Source organism: Convolutriloba macropyga, chromosome 2 (genome assembly GCF_964194025.1).
Source record: "Convolutriloba macropyga chromosome 2, txConMacr16.3, whole genome shotgun sequence".
Taxonomy (NCBI): domain Eukaryota; kingdom Metazoa; phylum Xenacoelomorpha; order Acoela; family Convolutidae; genus Convolutriloba; species Convolutriloba macropyga.
In genome coordinates, this window is record NC_134469.1 from 73,542,514 (window position 1) to 73,559,283 (window position 16,770).

The 16,770-nt window shown below is 35.7% G+C and overlaps 1 protein-coding gene across 1 annotated transcript in view; it reads left to right on the top strand.

The window, feature by feature from the left end:
- LOC142334993 (uncharacterized) overlaps positions 1-16,770 on the top strand; it is a 19,816-nt gene continuing 3,046 nt past the window's right edge. Inside the window, exon 1 of the mRNA XM_075383320.1 lies at positions 1-151. Within this exon, the coding sequence (XP_075239435.1) occupies positions 123-151 (29 nt within the window). The 5' untranslated portion in view covers positions 1-122. The remainder of the gene's footprint in view (positions 152-16,770) is intronic.

The window sequence follows — 16,770 nt, forward strand, 5'->3', positions numbered from 1 at the left end:
TTACATGCTAAATCTACTCTATGAAGTAGCACGCGAAAAACAAAATTTTGGTGCGCGTGTGTAATTGTGTACAGTTTTAACGTGAACCGAGTTGCATTGTTATAGTTTTCTATGCTGTCAAAATGGCCGCCGCCTTAGCACGAGATACCAGGTAACAAACAGATAAATACCTTGCAAATTTTAAAGCGTGCTGTTGTACAATTAATTACCTTCTATCGAAAAGGCTAAGGTGTCAGTTCGAGTCAGGGGGGATCTTTTCCGTTTTTGTTCCGTATATCAGTCGATTCACACCCCCCCCCCACCCCCTCACCAAAAAAGTTACATTTTTCTCTTCATGACAACCTTGGCTTATATTTTGTAATTTGTTAATTTTATGAGAAATTTAGTGAAAATTTAGTGAGAAAATTTAGTGAAAAAATTTGAATCAAAGCGCTAAGAAATTCGAAGTTGAACCTTGTATACAGCCAATAACAACAAAAAATTAAATAATTTACTGTTTCGGGTTCATGCTTACTTTATAATCAAGCAGTTTTTTTGGAATCCCCCAACTCCTATATAGCCGGAATTTAGGCACCCCCCCCCAATATTAATGTTTTGCTCACTTCTCGAAAAGTTACTAATGTTTATAATTACATGCCTAGTAAAATACATCAACAACCATCAACAAATATTTTTCGAAGAAATCAAAGTAATAGACCCCTATAGAGAGCACGTGATTCCTAAAAATGCAACAAAGAACAAGTTTTTGGTTGATGTTTTCATTATATGCAGTGCGTGTTACTATTATGCACGTATTAATTCGAAACCACCGCTTGGTTAAAATTTTCTAAATACCCATTCACTTGTGTTCATTTGTAATGAATTCAAAGCCATACATAATCTTAAAACATATACAAATGGAGGGTGCCTAATTTACTGGGGGTGCAAGCGGAAAAATCAGTTTTTTGTAATACATGTATTAATTCCAAAATTTCGCTGTTAAAGTGTTTTTGTAAATGCACATCATTCACGAAGATCCGTCAGATGAAATTATGGAGCTTTCAAAACTGAAAATACGTTCAGCAAAAAGAATTAAAAATGCACAGTAGCGCACATATCTCGGTCAAAATATAAGATTTTCCTTAATTAAAATTCTGAATTTGTTTTAACAGACGTATATCTTTGTCCTTGATCTGTACCCTATTGGATCAAACTGGTATTAGAAATAGCGATTGTAGACGCTCATGTATTAAAATAGGGTAGAGCGTTATTTGAGGAAAATATGGTCTACCCTATTGTATTAAGATAGGGTATGGATTCTAGTAGTCAGGTAGGAGAGGATCAGGGTGATTTTTGGGAGCCGGTCATGACCTATTAGAGGTCACTTGCGCAGGGAATTGCAGCGCGCAAGGAATTGTACAGGTAGGGGAACTGTACATGCATTGGAATTGTACACGCAGCGCGAACGGGAATGAATGCGCATGGATATTCCCCCTCTCAATATATTGCAATAAGCAACAATTTTTTTTGGTATAGCCGCCGCAGTTATTAAGATTAGGTATAGCCGCCGCAAAGTATTAATGTTAGGTATAGCCTACGCAAGGTATTTTTATTAGGTTAAGCCGCTGCAATTTATTAAGATTAGGTATAAGTGCCGCAATGTATTAAGATTAGGTATAGTCTACTGCAGCGCATTCTGCGTTTTTCTCATTGAATACAAATTGAGCACTTGGATCATTTCAAAAATTGCTTTAAGTTTGAAAAGAAAATATTTGAGCAACTTTGTGACCAATCGGAGCGCGATTGCATAATTGGCCAACGGTGGTTCACATAACAACCATAAGATTTTTACATTAGGCCGATAACCAAACGCAAAAAAATTTGAATAAACTTAAGTGGGACAACATGGATTGCTTGAACGACCTAACTATCTGACCAATGAGATCATTCGACTAATCAGAGTAAATTGTTCTGTCATATATGTCAACTTTTTTAGCTTAACGCACAGTCATTCAAAACCCCCAGCTCAATTTTACAGCTAAGCTCAGTAAAGTTTCTAATGTCATAGCTGCTGATTAATCAGAGCTGAGCTACGGTTACAGTTACTGTTATAGTCACGTGAAAAAAAGCAAAACGGGAGTACAAGTTGTAGCTGACATAAGTCACTTGCTTGAAGTCATTGCTTTCATTACGACAAATTAGTCAAATCTGCACATAAATTGTAGCTGAACTCTCTCACATATATTCGACAATTTCACCCTATGCTGAACTCTCTTACTTTGTGACATCTTTGCAGCACATCCTCCAATCTTGGGTTCTTGTCAAATTGAGCTGAGTGCACACTATGTTCCAACTCCCCATTCAAAATATTGTTCTTAAAGAAACCAAATTTTTTGAATTTGTTATCTCCAATTCAAATTTGTTCGTTTTTTTAGGGTCCCAGAATTGTCTTTTTTCAAAACTTGGAAAGTTGTTTCAGAGTAAATTCGTCCATTTTTTTAAAGAAAATATGTGACACAGCAAATCTCCCAAATCTGTTTGGGTGGGGAACCAAAGTCTATATAAAAGGGAACCGAATCAGTTCAAGGTATAGAATGAGAATTGGTAAACATAGAAGGACTACTCGAGTAAAATGGAGAGACTTTAGATAGAGACATGTTATCCGCTTGTTCTGATAGAGAGAAACTAATTGATGTTCTAATCGTTCGTTCATTTCCAAAACCAGAAAAATTAATTACGTCATTTTGGAAAAAAATACTTGGTAAAAAAATTTTGTCAAAAATTTAAAAAAGAGCCATTAATTGAACTATAGTAGCATATTTATCTTGATGTTTAGCACGTTTGCGTTGCATTAGCGAGTAATTATGTTTAGAAAAATCTAGAACAGATAAAAAACGGATTTTTCTGTGCTGCTGTTTCTTGAACTGTGTCATTTTTCAATTGAAGCTTTCGTTGCGTGTGATTGGAATTAATTTACTTCCTTATACAGCGCATTAAACGAATCACTACAAAAAGGCTGCAGTTATGTGTCAAGTTTTACCTGACTTCTATAAAAACTTTTACCAAAAAGAATCGTTCATTTCCATATAGGTGAAAGATTAGAAACCTAACCTGCTAAATAATTAATATTCTGTTGCGTTGCGCAATTACACTTTTTGTCCTCTGAAAAATTGTTCTGATCATAAAATTATTATTTCATATTTCATTAATCAATTGCTCCAATAAATGGATGATTTATCTTTTCAATATCAGACAGAGAGCTACTTATGCTTCCATATAAGCTTTAGTTTTTTTGGTCACACAATGGACGAAGCAGGAGTTGTTTTTACTAAATTGAAAAGAGCGGCACAACATAACGCGGAAAACAATTTTGTTGAAAAACTACGCAGCCTGTCAAAGAAGAGATTGAGTAGAAAGAAGGTCAAGAGATATCTACTGAGGGATGAGCAAAAAAATTCAAGCACACAGCCATTGAGATCATCTTTCTTCGACGCTTAAGAACACAAAGTATGAGAGTCAATTGATAAAAATTATTGATTTTTTATTTTATGGTCATTGAGTATTTGTTCACCCCATGTTGTAGTTTGAAGTTACAAATTAACTGTAATAAGTGTTTGTACTATAACGTAAAGTGTTTGTATAAAGTGTTTGTACTAAAACAATCTTTCTCTGAAACATTCAACTGTTATCGGTTACTTCAGCTACATAGTGTGTTTTAATTTAATGTGTATTTTAATAGTCGAAATTTGAACTCAGTTTATTTGTTAAATGTCTTTGTTTGAATCTGCTATTGCAGACTAACACTTTTTTCCATAAAAGTCGATTTTTTTCTCAACAGTTTTTGTTAAATTTAAAAAATTAATTTGACACTTTATTAAACGTCGAAATTAAATTTGACATTTTCCTTTAATGTCAAAAAACAAGGTTTTTGATAACAACCAAACACCTAAGCTATATTATGTAATGATAAGCTAACCCTTCGTCCTAATCCTTATTCTGAGAACCTTGAAAATGTAGTTTTAAAATACTGTAATTGAAAGTATAACGTTGACGCAAAACATTTATAAGTTGTTCAACAACTTTTTCAAAATGATGAACAAATAAAAATTAGAAGTCAGAAGTCATTCAAAAAGAATTTCAATAATAAATTCCGACAAGTTTTGAATTTCATTACCAAAACCTTTGTCGCTCAATTCTATTAGGCAATTGGATTGGTTGAACGTTGACTGAGTTATTAGGTATATCACTCAAAAACATAGGTTTGTGAGCTGTTACATCCTCAACCGAAGGTGTTGTCCTCGAGGGTGTAGTAGGCATTTCAGTAGATCCATAGTACTGCGCTCGATCAAAGTTTTCTAGATCGTTAAACGACATGATTGTACTAGTATCGATACTCAACTCGCTGTGTACTCTACTTTGAGCTCTTGAAACCATTTGGAGAACATTATTTTCCATGTCGGGGCTCGCTACCTGACATACATCCGGTGTAGTGAACCAGCCGTTTGAAACTTTACCGTCCTCACACGGAAATGTGTACTGAGGGCATCCAGCTAATTATTTTCCGGAAAAAACGGATCCCTTTACGCGAGGATAGTGTTGTCCACTAATAACACCAACTTCTTGTCCCACCGCGTGTGCTCCAAGCTCATTCTCCGTGATTGAAACCTGTCCCTGATGATACGTGTCAAACTGTTGTTGCTCGTGCTCAATAATTTGTCACACGGTAAAATGATCTCAGACTCATGCAGCCCGTTTGATAATTCTCAAATTCTTATCCGAGCAATCTCCTCAGTGAAGGAAACTGAGTAGAGAAGGTTATTTTGAAAAAAAACTATATTTTGGATTAATCTAGAGCTAAGAAATTTTGCCAAAACTGTTGAGATGGGAACAAAAGAAGCTAGTGGAGACCGAGACAAAAATGATCAGTAGAGAGTTAGTTAGATAGCTGCAATTTTTACCTTTTATGAAGAAAAAAGAATATCTCAATTAGGTTTAAACAAAATCTGGAACTAAAGTAGGTTTTATAAATGAGAAGAATGTGAATGTTGGAACTCAATAGCAGAATAAATTGCTGATGAATGATAGTATAATGGTAAGAAGCAAAAATGATCAAGCTTTGAAAGAATTTGGATCCAATGACAATAGCTCATTTAACATCCTCTAAGTATAGTGTGGAGTCAATCATAAAACAGTTACCAAAAAGATGAAAGATTTTACAAGAAAAAGTGACGTTTATCTTAAGTTTCTATATTTTTTTTGGCAGAACTGAGGTTATATAATTTACCAAAAAAGGTCGATCTTTGAAAATTTTTTTCCAGTTCGTCAATTTTCAGCTCAATCTCGCAATTCAAAATTCCGCGCCTGATTCATATTCCCACTACATTGTAGTTGTTGTAGTAATAGAACTACGAAGCACTCTGTAACGAGGAAGTTTTTTGAGTGGGTCTGGAACGGAAACAAAATTTGTTTGTGAAATAATTCTGTACTGAGCCAATATATCGGAGACGGAGTTCAAAAAGAACAACAATTCTTGCTTGCTTACATGTATTTCTGAGGTTAAATTGAAAGACTGGTTTGCAATCAACTCCTCATATTCAAATTTTTGATGGAGATTGTTGCATATTCAAGGCCTTTTCTAAATCTGATTAGTCTGTTGGATTTTGTGAAAATGTCCACAAAAATCGAAAAAAAGTATGGAATTTCATCAATTTCTTCAATTTTGTATGCATCAGGTAAAGCTTCTCTTCTCTTGTAAGTTTTGTCGGTGGTTTTCGATCAACATGTTTTGTAAATGATCAAAGTTTCACGTAATGTTCTACTAAAATTAAAAAAATGTTGAGGGAAAAGATAAGGTGTTTAAAACGATATCGTTGACTTCTATAACCAATTTTGTTGAAACTGAAATTTGATTGGTTTGTCGTTTCTAATATAATCACGTTGAAGTCAGTTGTGTATAGGTTATATTAAATTATAGCAGGATTTTTCTTCTTTAATATTTTAAAATTACTGTAAAAGCACACTCAGTGTACTATCGATAAAATGATAAAAATTAGTTCATCCACAAAAATAATTGTTCCCACAGAGCACAAAATTCTGACAGAGAGATTTTGTAAACCACTGTTTTTTTCTGATGAAATTTTTGTTTTGTAAAATAAACTTTTAGTTTTCCGCCTAGGAATAAAAATACACATTTGTCTGCTTATTTCTGGAATTGAATCCAATGTGAAATGGAACACTGTGATTGCTTCGTAGGAGGTTCTGGAACTTTCTTATTTCGTAATACTACTAAATATAGAAATTGCGTCCTTTCCCTATTTAGATGTAATGAGTCATACTTACAGTAATTCTAGCTGTTGAACCAAAATTTGTTTCAATCTTCCTAACTGTTCAGATACAGTTGCTCGGCACTTTACCAGAATCATATTCAATTTAATTTGGAAAAAAAATACAAGGCCTTTTCTTGGTAGATACCTCCCTGTCAAATGCACAAAGTGGGAGAATATGGTTGTCAAGCGGCAAACGGCTCGGCAAAAGCAGCACTTGTGATAGTGGAACATTATTTTGTCCAAAGTAATAACTTTTCTCTACATAGAGAAAAGAAAGCTCGAACTACCACCCTGCTAAGCATTACGCTCCTCACTATAAGACGCTTAGTACGATGAGCACTATATACTTGGAGAAATTTTCAAATTTTTTCTCTTCATCAACATAAAAGACGGCAGCACGGACCAAAGTTGGAATCAAAAACAGCGAAAAAATGAAAGAAATACTGGAGTCGGAAGAATTGGATGAGAGCAGCAAACAGTTACAGCTGGAAATTAGTGCTTTTCAGCACTTCAGCAGTATTGAAATTACGAATGGGAGACAAAGGGTATTTCATTTCAAACCGTCGAAATTGATCCAGGAGAAATTAACGAAAAGCTTAAAGAAGTGTTTGTTATGCTTAATTCTGCTGCAAAAAATTTAGCTCTTCGATTTTTTACGAAATGTGGACAAAGGCAAATATTAATGTTTTTTTGCTCTTGAGAACAACATCTTATTTGAGAATCTCATTTACTTTGTTCTAAAGGGACATAGTCTCACTTCAGAATAGACTAGAGAACAAAGATTTGGTTGAAACTTGTGCTCACGAATGAGCAAATAAAAAATAGCAGTTTGCACTAACTACAAATGTGACAATTTTTCTGCTCTGCTCAAGAATATCCCAAAGGGATGTTTAGATGTTGCTATACTTGAACAGTTGTTGAGAAGAACAGATGCATATTGTCTTGTTACGAATAGACACGGAGAAATCTACAAGGACTACCTTTGCCTGCTTAGGGCTATGGCTGTTAAATTGTTTTGATAGGGTAAGCTGGAAACAAACGCAGCTAAGTACTTCAGTAGCTTTCTCTACGAGTCTGGTCATGATGCAATTAACTTTTGAGGAGTGTCGATGGATCACGTTCTTTGTTGAAAGCGCTATAAAACACAACATTTTCATTTATGACGTTGACGTTGAGGACGGGGTTTTGTTAGTGAAATAGTGAGAAGTGTTGATATGTACGAGAACAGTATTAATCTACTGCGATACAACCACAATTGCTATGTTGATGATATCAAAACATTTTGCAAACAATTACGTTGTCCCAACTGTGATACTTTACTTTGCATGCTGGTCAATTCAACGGCCACGTAAAATCTTGCAAGGATGAAATACAACACGTTTAATCAAAGAGTCTTTACACTTTAAAAGAAACTTTGTTCGATAAGCTTGACGGATGTGGAGAAAAATAAGATCAAAACCTTTTTGCTATATTAATTTCAAATCAATTTCAACAATTTGGCTATATTAACTTCAAATCAATCTGTGTTTCAATTAAGGAGCTAAAAGCCACCAAAACAACTACTTTAAAAGGAAAACATGAACCAAGCATAGTGTATAATTCCTCTAACTTATTACAGGAACCCATTTGCCTATGCAACAAAGACACCAAGTCACTGATTGTAACTTTTGTTGAAGTACTAGAAGAACTAGCTGGCAAAGTAAAACAGAAATGTTGGAAAAAATTTTCTGCATTAATATACAATAAAAACCTGCTTGAATTCTAATTTCGAGCAGACAATTAAAAGCGAAAATCAGAGTACTCCATCGTTTGAATTTGCACATATTGAGGATGAAGAAATCTATATGTTGACTCAATTCCTTTAAATTTAGAAATGTCAACCTCTAGAACAACATTTTGAGAGCTAAGTTAACGTGTTATCTTTTTGTTGATCCAACAGAGGGAAATACGATTTGAATCGTGTCAAGTCATATTTATAACCCTGGTTCAATCACAAGCACGATATACAGACAACCGTTATTGAAAAAGCGAATCATTTTGTTTCCCTTAAATTTGGTGATGTACAGTTTCTTGATATTCTAAATTTTCTTGGTGGAGCAATATGACTTGATTCACTCCTCAAAGCTTACAAGCCAAATGAGACCAAATTAGTTTTGCTCTATGAATGGCCCGACTAACCAAAGAAAATGTGGGAGCAATTTTGCTTCCTATTCACGAATGTTTCTTTCCTCACGAGTAGATTGAGAGATCACTATAGTTTTGAAAAAAAAATTACGGATTGCACAAAATTGTTGAGTAATGTAAATTCCCAAAAGGACGCTCTGAAGAAATTTAGTTCCAAGGAACTGCCTCACTCAGGAGTTGACAACTACAAATACTTGAAAAATGTGTGAGAGCAGGAACAAATGACACTTTTTCAAGACTTTATTATGTATTTGAAACTCAGAAAACATTTGCAAATCAAATGGGGGTATAGACGCCAGCCAACTTTACCCCTTCTCAATGTGTCAAGAAATGCCAACTGGGCTTTACACTGGATGACAATTTGATTCAGACTTTCAGCAATTTTAGGAACTGCAAAATAAGTCGAGGAAATTTGAGAACATGGTTATGTCGTACCTACAATCTCAGCGTCCTAACTGCACTATTGAAAGTTTCTACACAAGTTCGACTAAAGAAAAGATTGATTGTTTTTAATGCTGACGGATTTTTGTGCTCACTGTAAAATTAGAACCGAGGTAATGGGTTATTACTTTTACTTTTGTTTATGTCAGGAAGCAAGAGCAAGTATGAAAGAAGAAGAGACTCACAGAAGGCTCAAGAAACGGGAATATGACGAACTGAGACAAGATTATTTCCAAAATTAAGGATACCATTTTGTTGAGATATGGGATTGTTATGGGTGGGGAAAACCTCAAAATGACGTATCAATAAAACAACGCATGGGAATAGTTTCTTATCCAATCTACCTCTGAAGCAAGAATCTCTACTTGCTAAGATAAGAGAAGAGAATTTGTTCGGTTATGTTCCGTTTGATCTAGAAGTTACTGATGGGTTGAAGTACTTCAATGATAATCTAGCAGATATTGGCGATTACATAAGGGACTATGCAATTGATATACTCAAACAACCAAAAAATATTTCAACAGTTTTATCCAGTCAGATGTTGATGCTAGAAGAGTTGGAGATGAAAATCTTGAGTCAAGCGTTGTATCAGAGACAAGGAGGTTGTTAGGGAACAGTTCCTATGGTTATCACGTCATGAACAGCAGCAGACATACAGAGAAGAAGTATCTGAACGATTGAATGACTCAGTAAGCTATCAACGGGAAGTTGTTTGAGAGACTTAACAATGTGTCGAAAGAACTATAAAAAATTGAATTACAAAATCAACAATTGAGCCTCGCGATCCGATAATTATCGGCTTTTTTGTACTTCAATATAAATAAGTACGTATGTTGGGGCTTTATTACCTTTTTTTGTTAAATTTTGCGATGTGGACTCATTCGAGTAGTAAGAAATGGACACCGACTCCCTACAATTAGCCCTAGCACACGATACTTTGTACGATTGCATACGAGCATCTAAAAATGCAGAGTGCAAATCTCTGAGGGAACACGATTTTGATGATTCTATCACCACTGATGCTGTACAATATTTGTTGCCTAGAACTGGTTGCGATGAAAATGAAAAGCACAATCAGCGTAAACCAGGTTTGTTCGAGGAAAAATTTAGGTGTAATGAAATGATCAGTCTTTGTAGCAAATCTTATTGTTGCTACGACGCTAAATCTGATAAATACAAACTCAGTAGCAAAAAACTAAAAAAACAAACTTTGGAAGGGACGGGAGATGGTTTATTGGAAATGTATGGCCGAGTGATGGAGGAAATTATCATTTCATCCACTGCAAATAGGGGATTTTGGACAATAAATCACTGCGTTGCTACCTATGGGCAAAGAAAGAAAGGACTTCCATAACTTTATCCTAAACGGAAGGTGTTATCTGATGGAATTCATATTGTACTCCTCAACTTGTAAACTACCTGATTGCTTTTGTATCTTGTGATCGTTCTTCGTTTAAATTTTTGAATGATTTACTTGATGTATACTGTGTTTGTCGTTTTGTACTTTCATAATTCAGTCTTTCAAAAATCTTCAACATTTTCAATTTTAAGGGAATATAACTACTCTTAATACTTTGCGGTGGCTATACCTAATATCAATACATAGGTGCACATATACCTAATCTAAATACATTGCAGCGGCTATTCCTAATCTGAACGCATCGCGGCTGCTACACCTAATTTTAATATATTACGCTGGTTATACCTAATATTAATACATTGCGGCACAAATATCTAATCTAAATACATTACAGCGGCCACTCCTAATCTGAACACATCGCGGCTGCTATACCTAACTTTAATACATTACGGCGGCGACATCTAATATTAATACATCAGGAATGCTATATTTAATTTAGCACATTGCGGCGCACATACCTAATCTTAATGCATTGCGGCGGCTATATCCAATCTTATTACATTGTGGCGGACATATCTAATCCTAATACATTGCGGCTGCTATACAAAAAAGTGTTGCATATTGAAACTTAATGCGAGGGCAATTATCCGTGCGCGTTATTTCTCGTTCCTGCTGACTGTAAATTTCTTCTGCATGGACAATCTCTCTCCTGAAATAAGCCTCTACCCTACCTTAATACGTGGAGGTCTACAGCCCCCCGCATGGACTCTGGTCCACCCTATTGCTACTGGTATACATAGTATAGATAAAAAGATGTCGTTTTGTGGGATCTACAGCTGACCTAGTCATTTCATATTGAAAAACTAAATTATGGGATTAGGCGTAAAGTCAAAATGCCGCGCAACAGTATGAAATAAGCAGATAAAAAGCTCCAAAACCGAGCTGCAAAAACATAGTTTCCGAACAGATTTGTACTATTGAAATGAAACAGCAGCGTAAAGTTTTCCTTGTCACAAAGATTGGGAGATCTGTTATATCTGTTTCGCCTACCTGTACATTGAAATGCCAACTGCTGAAACGTTTTGTTTAAGAAATTGAAAAATTGACTTTTTTTGTATACGAAATTGTCATTGAAGAACCACAATGCTGCCTAAATTACGAAGGAAGGTTATTCGTTCAGGGAGTAGCAGCAACAAGATAAGCAGATTAGGAAATGCTCAGGTACGCTTCAAATCTTTAAAAACATTGAAAAATACGATACAAATAAAACGCTGATCATACCAGCAAACTCAAAACATTCCGTCAATATTTATAAGAGGTCGACAACAGTTTTCAGTAACACTTTGAAAAGCAAAAGAACCTGAAATTGTTATGCAATCATGAAGTAAAATAGCAGAGATTTTTCAACTACTTAAACACCAATTTATTACCACAAACCCGCAAAGTAGTTCAATACTTCAGACCACTCAAACAGAGCACTTGCATTTAATTCACAGCCGGTAGAACAAAATGTCAGTCAGTAAGTGGTAAAAATTAAGGAAAACCAAAACAACGGATCAAAAATCTCAAGCAAGTAGTAAAAAAAATCAAAACTCGCTGCTTTGTAGAAAGATTTATCGTCCGAGCTGCGCTTGAAAACTGTTGGTTGTCGAAATGAAAAGAAAGGAGTTTGATGTAGAGTTGCACCTTTTGATAAAAATGGGCATTTAAATTGGAGTATCAAAAGGAAGTACACGACTTGAAAGACACACTGAGGCGACAGTTTTGCCCCGAGCATCCGAAGTGATTCCGCATTCAAATGGAGGGAGGCAAGGACCCGAAATGTATCCTTTTGGCTTGAATGGCCCGAGCAACCTAAAACGTTAAACAACCAAAGCTGCACCGTTCGTTCAAAGAGTGAACAAGATCATATCAGAGAGAGTGTTGCAGCTTAATCCACTGCCAAGAAGTTTTTGCACAGCAAACCCAATAGCAGCAGTCAGCTACCCAATCTTTGATTGAGTTCTTTCAACTGTTAGCCACTTGAATGGCCAACTGTTTGTTCCTACCACGCATCGACGTAATATTCGTGACTCAATCTTTTTAAGTGGTAAAACCTAATCAGTGATAATTTTGGTCTTTCTACACTCATGCGTTGTTCCAAATACTTAAGTTTGGCCGCCGACATCTGATTTTTGATGCTCAGTTTCAGGTCTTGCGCAGACTAGAGCCAGTAAAAAGTAACGGTTTAACTTTTTTGAAAACGATAAACAATTAAAATTTTAAAACATTACAAATTTGACGGTTTTTTACAATGAGGCGCAACACTTCAACTTGCTATTAAAGAAGGGCTCCGAAAATAAAATATAACAGTTGATTTTATGTAGTTAAATGTCAGATGATAGACAAGACGTGATTCTTCTTGAAATGGGGATAGCAAGAAAGTAATCCTGCATGAAGTGAAATTAGCGCTGACGGAATGCTGCATAGAGGAAGACCGGCCCAGAAAAAAAGACAAAAAAAGGTTTTTGAAGACATCAAAACTAAATGCGTGAATGAACGTAAAAGAAAACAAGCTAGCGCACAGTCAGCTAGGAGCTAGGGAATGGTACTAATCTACGTTGGAATTGGTCAGTCTCCAATATTTAGCAAGCAGAAAACAACGCTTATGTTGTAAATGTCTCGGGGAAAAATACGCAATGAAGAATTGCAGTGTCAACGCGTGCAATGTAAATGGATGTACCAAAAAGCACTACTAATTGCCGCGCTCGGAAAATAAGAGGAAAAAAGCAATCACGCGGTCTACCTAAAAGTGGCTGCAATAGAGTAAAGAAACGAAATTTTGAGCTTTCTTCAGATAGTTTTTGTCTGAATAAAGAAGGGTAGCCAAACACTGAGCACTTATGTTTTTCTCTATTGTGGATGAACGTTATTAGCGGTGTGATTCGTTGATCGAAGAATTCAAGAGAAGTTGCAATCTTGGGGAAACAATCTCACACTTAATATAGCTTGCATACACGGGACCGATGGATCTGAAGACTAGAACATTTCTTCTAAAAATAAACCGATTACATTCGAAGTTGAATCCACTTGAGGCGTTTTTGCACCTTCAATCTCATTAGAGAAATACAAAATTTGACTGCAAACATTTTGAAACAACCTTTGAAACAGTTGAGTATTCTCCCAAACAGAATTTCCTTTTGATGGAAGTTGGCAGATTTTGTGACAGGATGCCTACGAACTAAATATGCCATTGGACTGCAATGAAGGAACACGAAGTGATACATCTGTTGTCTTGACAGAACAAGGATGGGTTTTCAGTGGACACAAAACAGGCAAGAGTAGAAATATTTTTAGTCAATTTGTCTGCTCATCAGACGCCAAAATGCACAATAATATCCAAAAATAGTGCAACATAGAACCCTACTACGCTTCCAAAGTCAGTTCCTTCAGTCTGTCAAAGAAACAATGGCAATCACAAGTGAATGCACAATAATATCCAAAAATAGTGCGACATAGAAACCTACTACGCTTCCAAAGTCAGTTCCTTCAGTCCATCAAAGAAGCAATGGCAAACGCAAAACTTTACAAGCGATTTGTATGAAATTGGAATGCTGTGCTGTGAACCAGAACCGAACATACAAAACAAGTATAGCTCAGCCTTTTGTCAGTTGTTCTCATTAGAGCGAAAATTCCAAAGGAACCCACACGTAAAACTTTATCAACAGTCAATAGATTCTGAAGTTGTGGAACGAATCGTCAAAATAATGAGCAAACCAGAATTCAACAGGATTTTTGGAAAGATACTAAGTTTGCCACACAATCCAGTTGTAAGCCCTATCAAACCGAGCAAAGTCGGTCGTGTTTGCGACACCGCAACGAAATTTAAGGAAGTATCCCTCAACAACAAGCATCTAGCTGGACCACATTTGCTGCATGAGTTGACTAGAGAAATCTTCAGATTTCGCGCAGGAACAAAAGACTTAACAGCCGATATCGGATCAATGTTTCCGCAAATGCGAGCTCCAGAATGGGAAAAGTGCTCTTTGATATTTTTAGGAAGATCGGAAATTAAGGAACCGGTGCAAGGATATGACTGTCAACTCCATGGTTTGAGCACAAATTCTACCAAAAGATCTACGCCTTTAATTGAGCTGGCATCATTTTTGAAGATGAATTTTTTGTCGCAGCAAAAGCATTTTACATCAATTTCTTGATGAATGTTTCAATCAAATCACTAGAAACAGCGAACCAAGCTGTGGATGCGTTTAGTCAACTACAACCTCCCATATCAAAACAATTATTTGAGTTGAAGAAATGGATCAGCAACAATGATAAATTAAACGCAATTGTAAGGGAAGACTTGTAATCAATCTGCAAAACCAGGCAAGTTGTGCTTTCGCCAAACATTAGAGGAATCTTCTGAGCTTGATCCACAATTTAATAATACTGACTATATTTCTCAGGTTTGCAGAGTTACCTCGAAATAAGAGGAGCTCTTAAACAAAAGAAGACCATGCCTCTGGTATCTCAAGTCCTTCACTTTTTGATTAGTTGACCTCTGAACAAATGTTGATTAAAATGGAAAACATTAAGTCAGCGAAATATAACCCCGTGGATTAGCAGAATTCCTTAAAGGGAAGGAGGAATTAAGGTGACCCCAGCATCGATAAAAGATACTTCAAACAGTTAAAGATAAAGTTGAAATTCAATTATTTGATGAGGCATCTGAAGACAGATGCAAACATGAGATCAAGCTAATCAGTTGCATTTTGCGTTCGGACCTAACTACAGTACTGCAATGAATTAGCTGTCACCGCAAGCAAGAAGTGTTTGTTTTCAGTCCAGTGGCTGAGATACTGCATACAATTGATGTTTCACGGTTGCAAATTATGAGTGGCTAATATTATTCACAACCTAGCGAACATTGGCATCAGAGCAATTGATGTTCAGGAGCGCAAGGTTTTCTTGATGTTTTTTGGGCGGGCAGGGTTAAAGCAACCGGAAAGTGAAAAACCCGGTCAAGTCAACTTAGTCATTTCCTATGATGGAGAGACCTTCTTTTACATCTATACGGCAGGTTAAAGAAAAAAAAATGATTGTTCATCTGGAACGATTTAGCATTTCATCGTCTACTAAACGCAATAGCATAAGTGCTGCGAGCTTGAATAAATCACAAAAAATTTGCCTTGAAGAAAGAGAAAATTCAAGGACAAAAATTATTAATGCAAAAATATTAAACTATTGAACAAAAATTTTTTGCAAAAAAGTTAAAGTTGCCTCAAATTGAGAATAAAAGAAGCGAAAAGCAGCAATCTTTAACTGTTGCCAGCTCTTATTTACAAATGAAGATTTAATCGAACAAAAAGCAGAATAGGCAAAATTTTATTGGACTTAGATGCAAAGCAGCCGAAATTGTTAAAATTGAAACATCAGGTTGTCGGACTATTCTTTCGTAACGAGTAACAAAATCAAATTTCATGCCAAAATTGATAATGTGAGAAAAATTCTTCAGTAGCAAATCTGGAATTTTGATTTAAATAATGCCCTGCATTCGATAAACAATGAAGATATCATGTGAAAAAGAAACAAAGCACAAACAATGGCCTCAGGGATGACAGAACAAGCTACAGAAAAGCGTGTTGTTTCGAATCCTTTGGTAATTATTGGATTAAATTACTTTGCCTCCTTTGCTACAAAAGTTTGGCGTTGAAATGAAAAGCGATGGTGTTGTTTGTTTACATGTCTAACAGTACGAGTCGTGCAAAAAGAAATAGTTTTGAGCCAGGAAAAAATTGTTTGAACCACTATTTGTCTTGGGGAGAAAAAATTGAAGATAATTGACAACAATCAGTTCTGACGTAAACAACATGAAAGCTATTACTCCAAGCGACTTCTTAATTTTTGAAAATATGGTCTGTTTATCATATTTTCAATGTCCAGAGGAATTTATTGATCTTTGGAAGCTTTTCCCCAAACAGAAGCTGACTTCAATCTCATCTGTGACAGAGTCAGAACGGATTATTTGCTACTTTGAACAATCAATAAACATGGAAATGCGGCTCAAAAAGAAATGTGGAAGAAAGTTATCTCTTTTGTTGGTGGAAGACAGTGACAGGCCAGTGATGTTGAAGCTGATCTCGCATAGCTATCTGCAGAGAGGAAAATGCATCAACATAAAATTTGTAGATAATGCTTTTGTATTTGTTGTTCATTTTTGTACACTATATTGTTGTCATAGCTGTCTAGTCGTATTTTGTCTACAGTTAGTTTCGGTTATAGTTATGTTATAAAAAAGGGAGTACAACGGCGACATAACAGATAACTCATCGACAGTAGCCCAAAAAATGGCTTTCTATCTATAGCTTCGCAAAACACTGCAAAAATTAACTGTCCTGAGCATTAAAAAAGGGAATGTCTTGTACTTTAAAACATTTTTGAGCAGTAAAATGTTCTCGTGTCTTGTATTGAAGTTTTTTTAACAGTTAATTCTTTGTTACT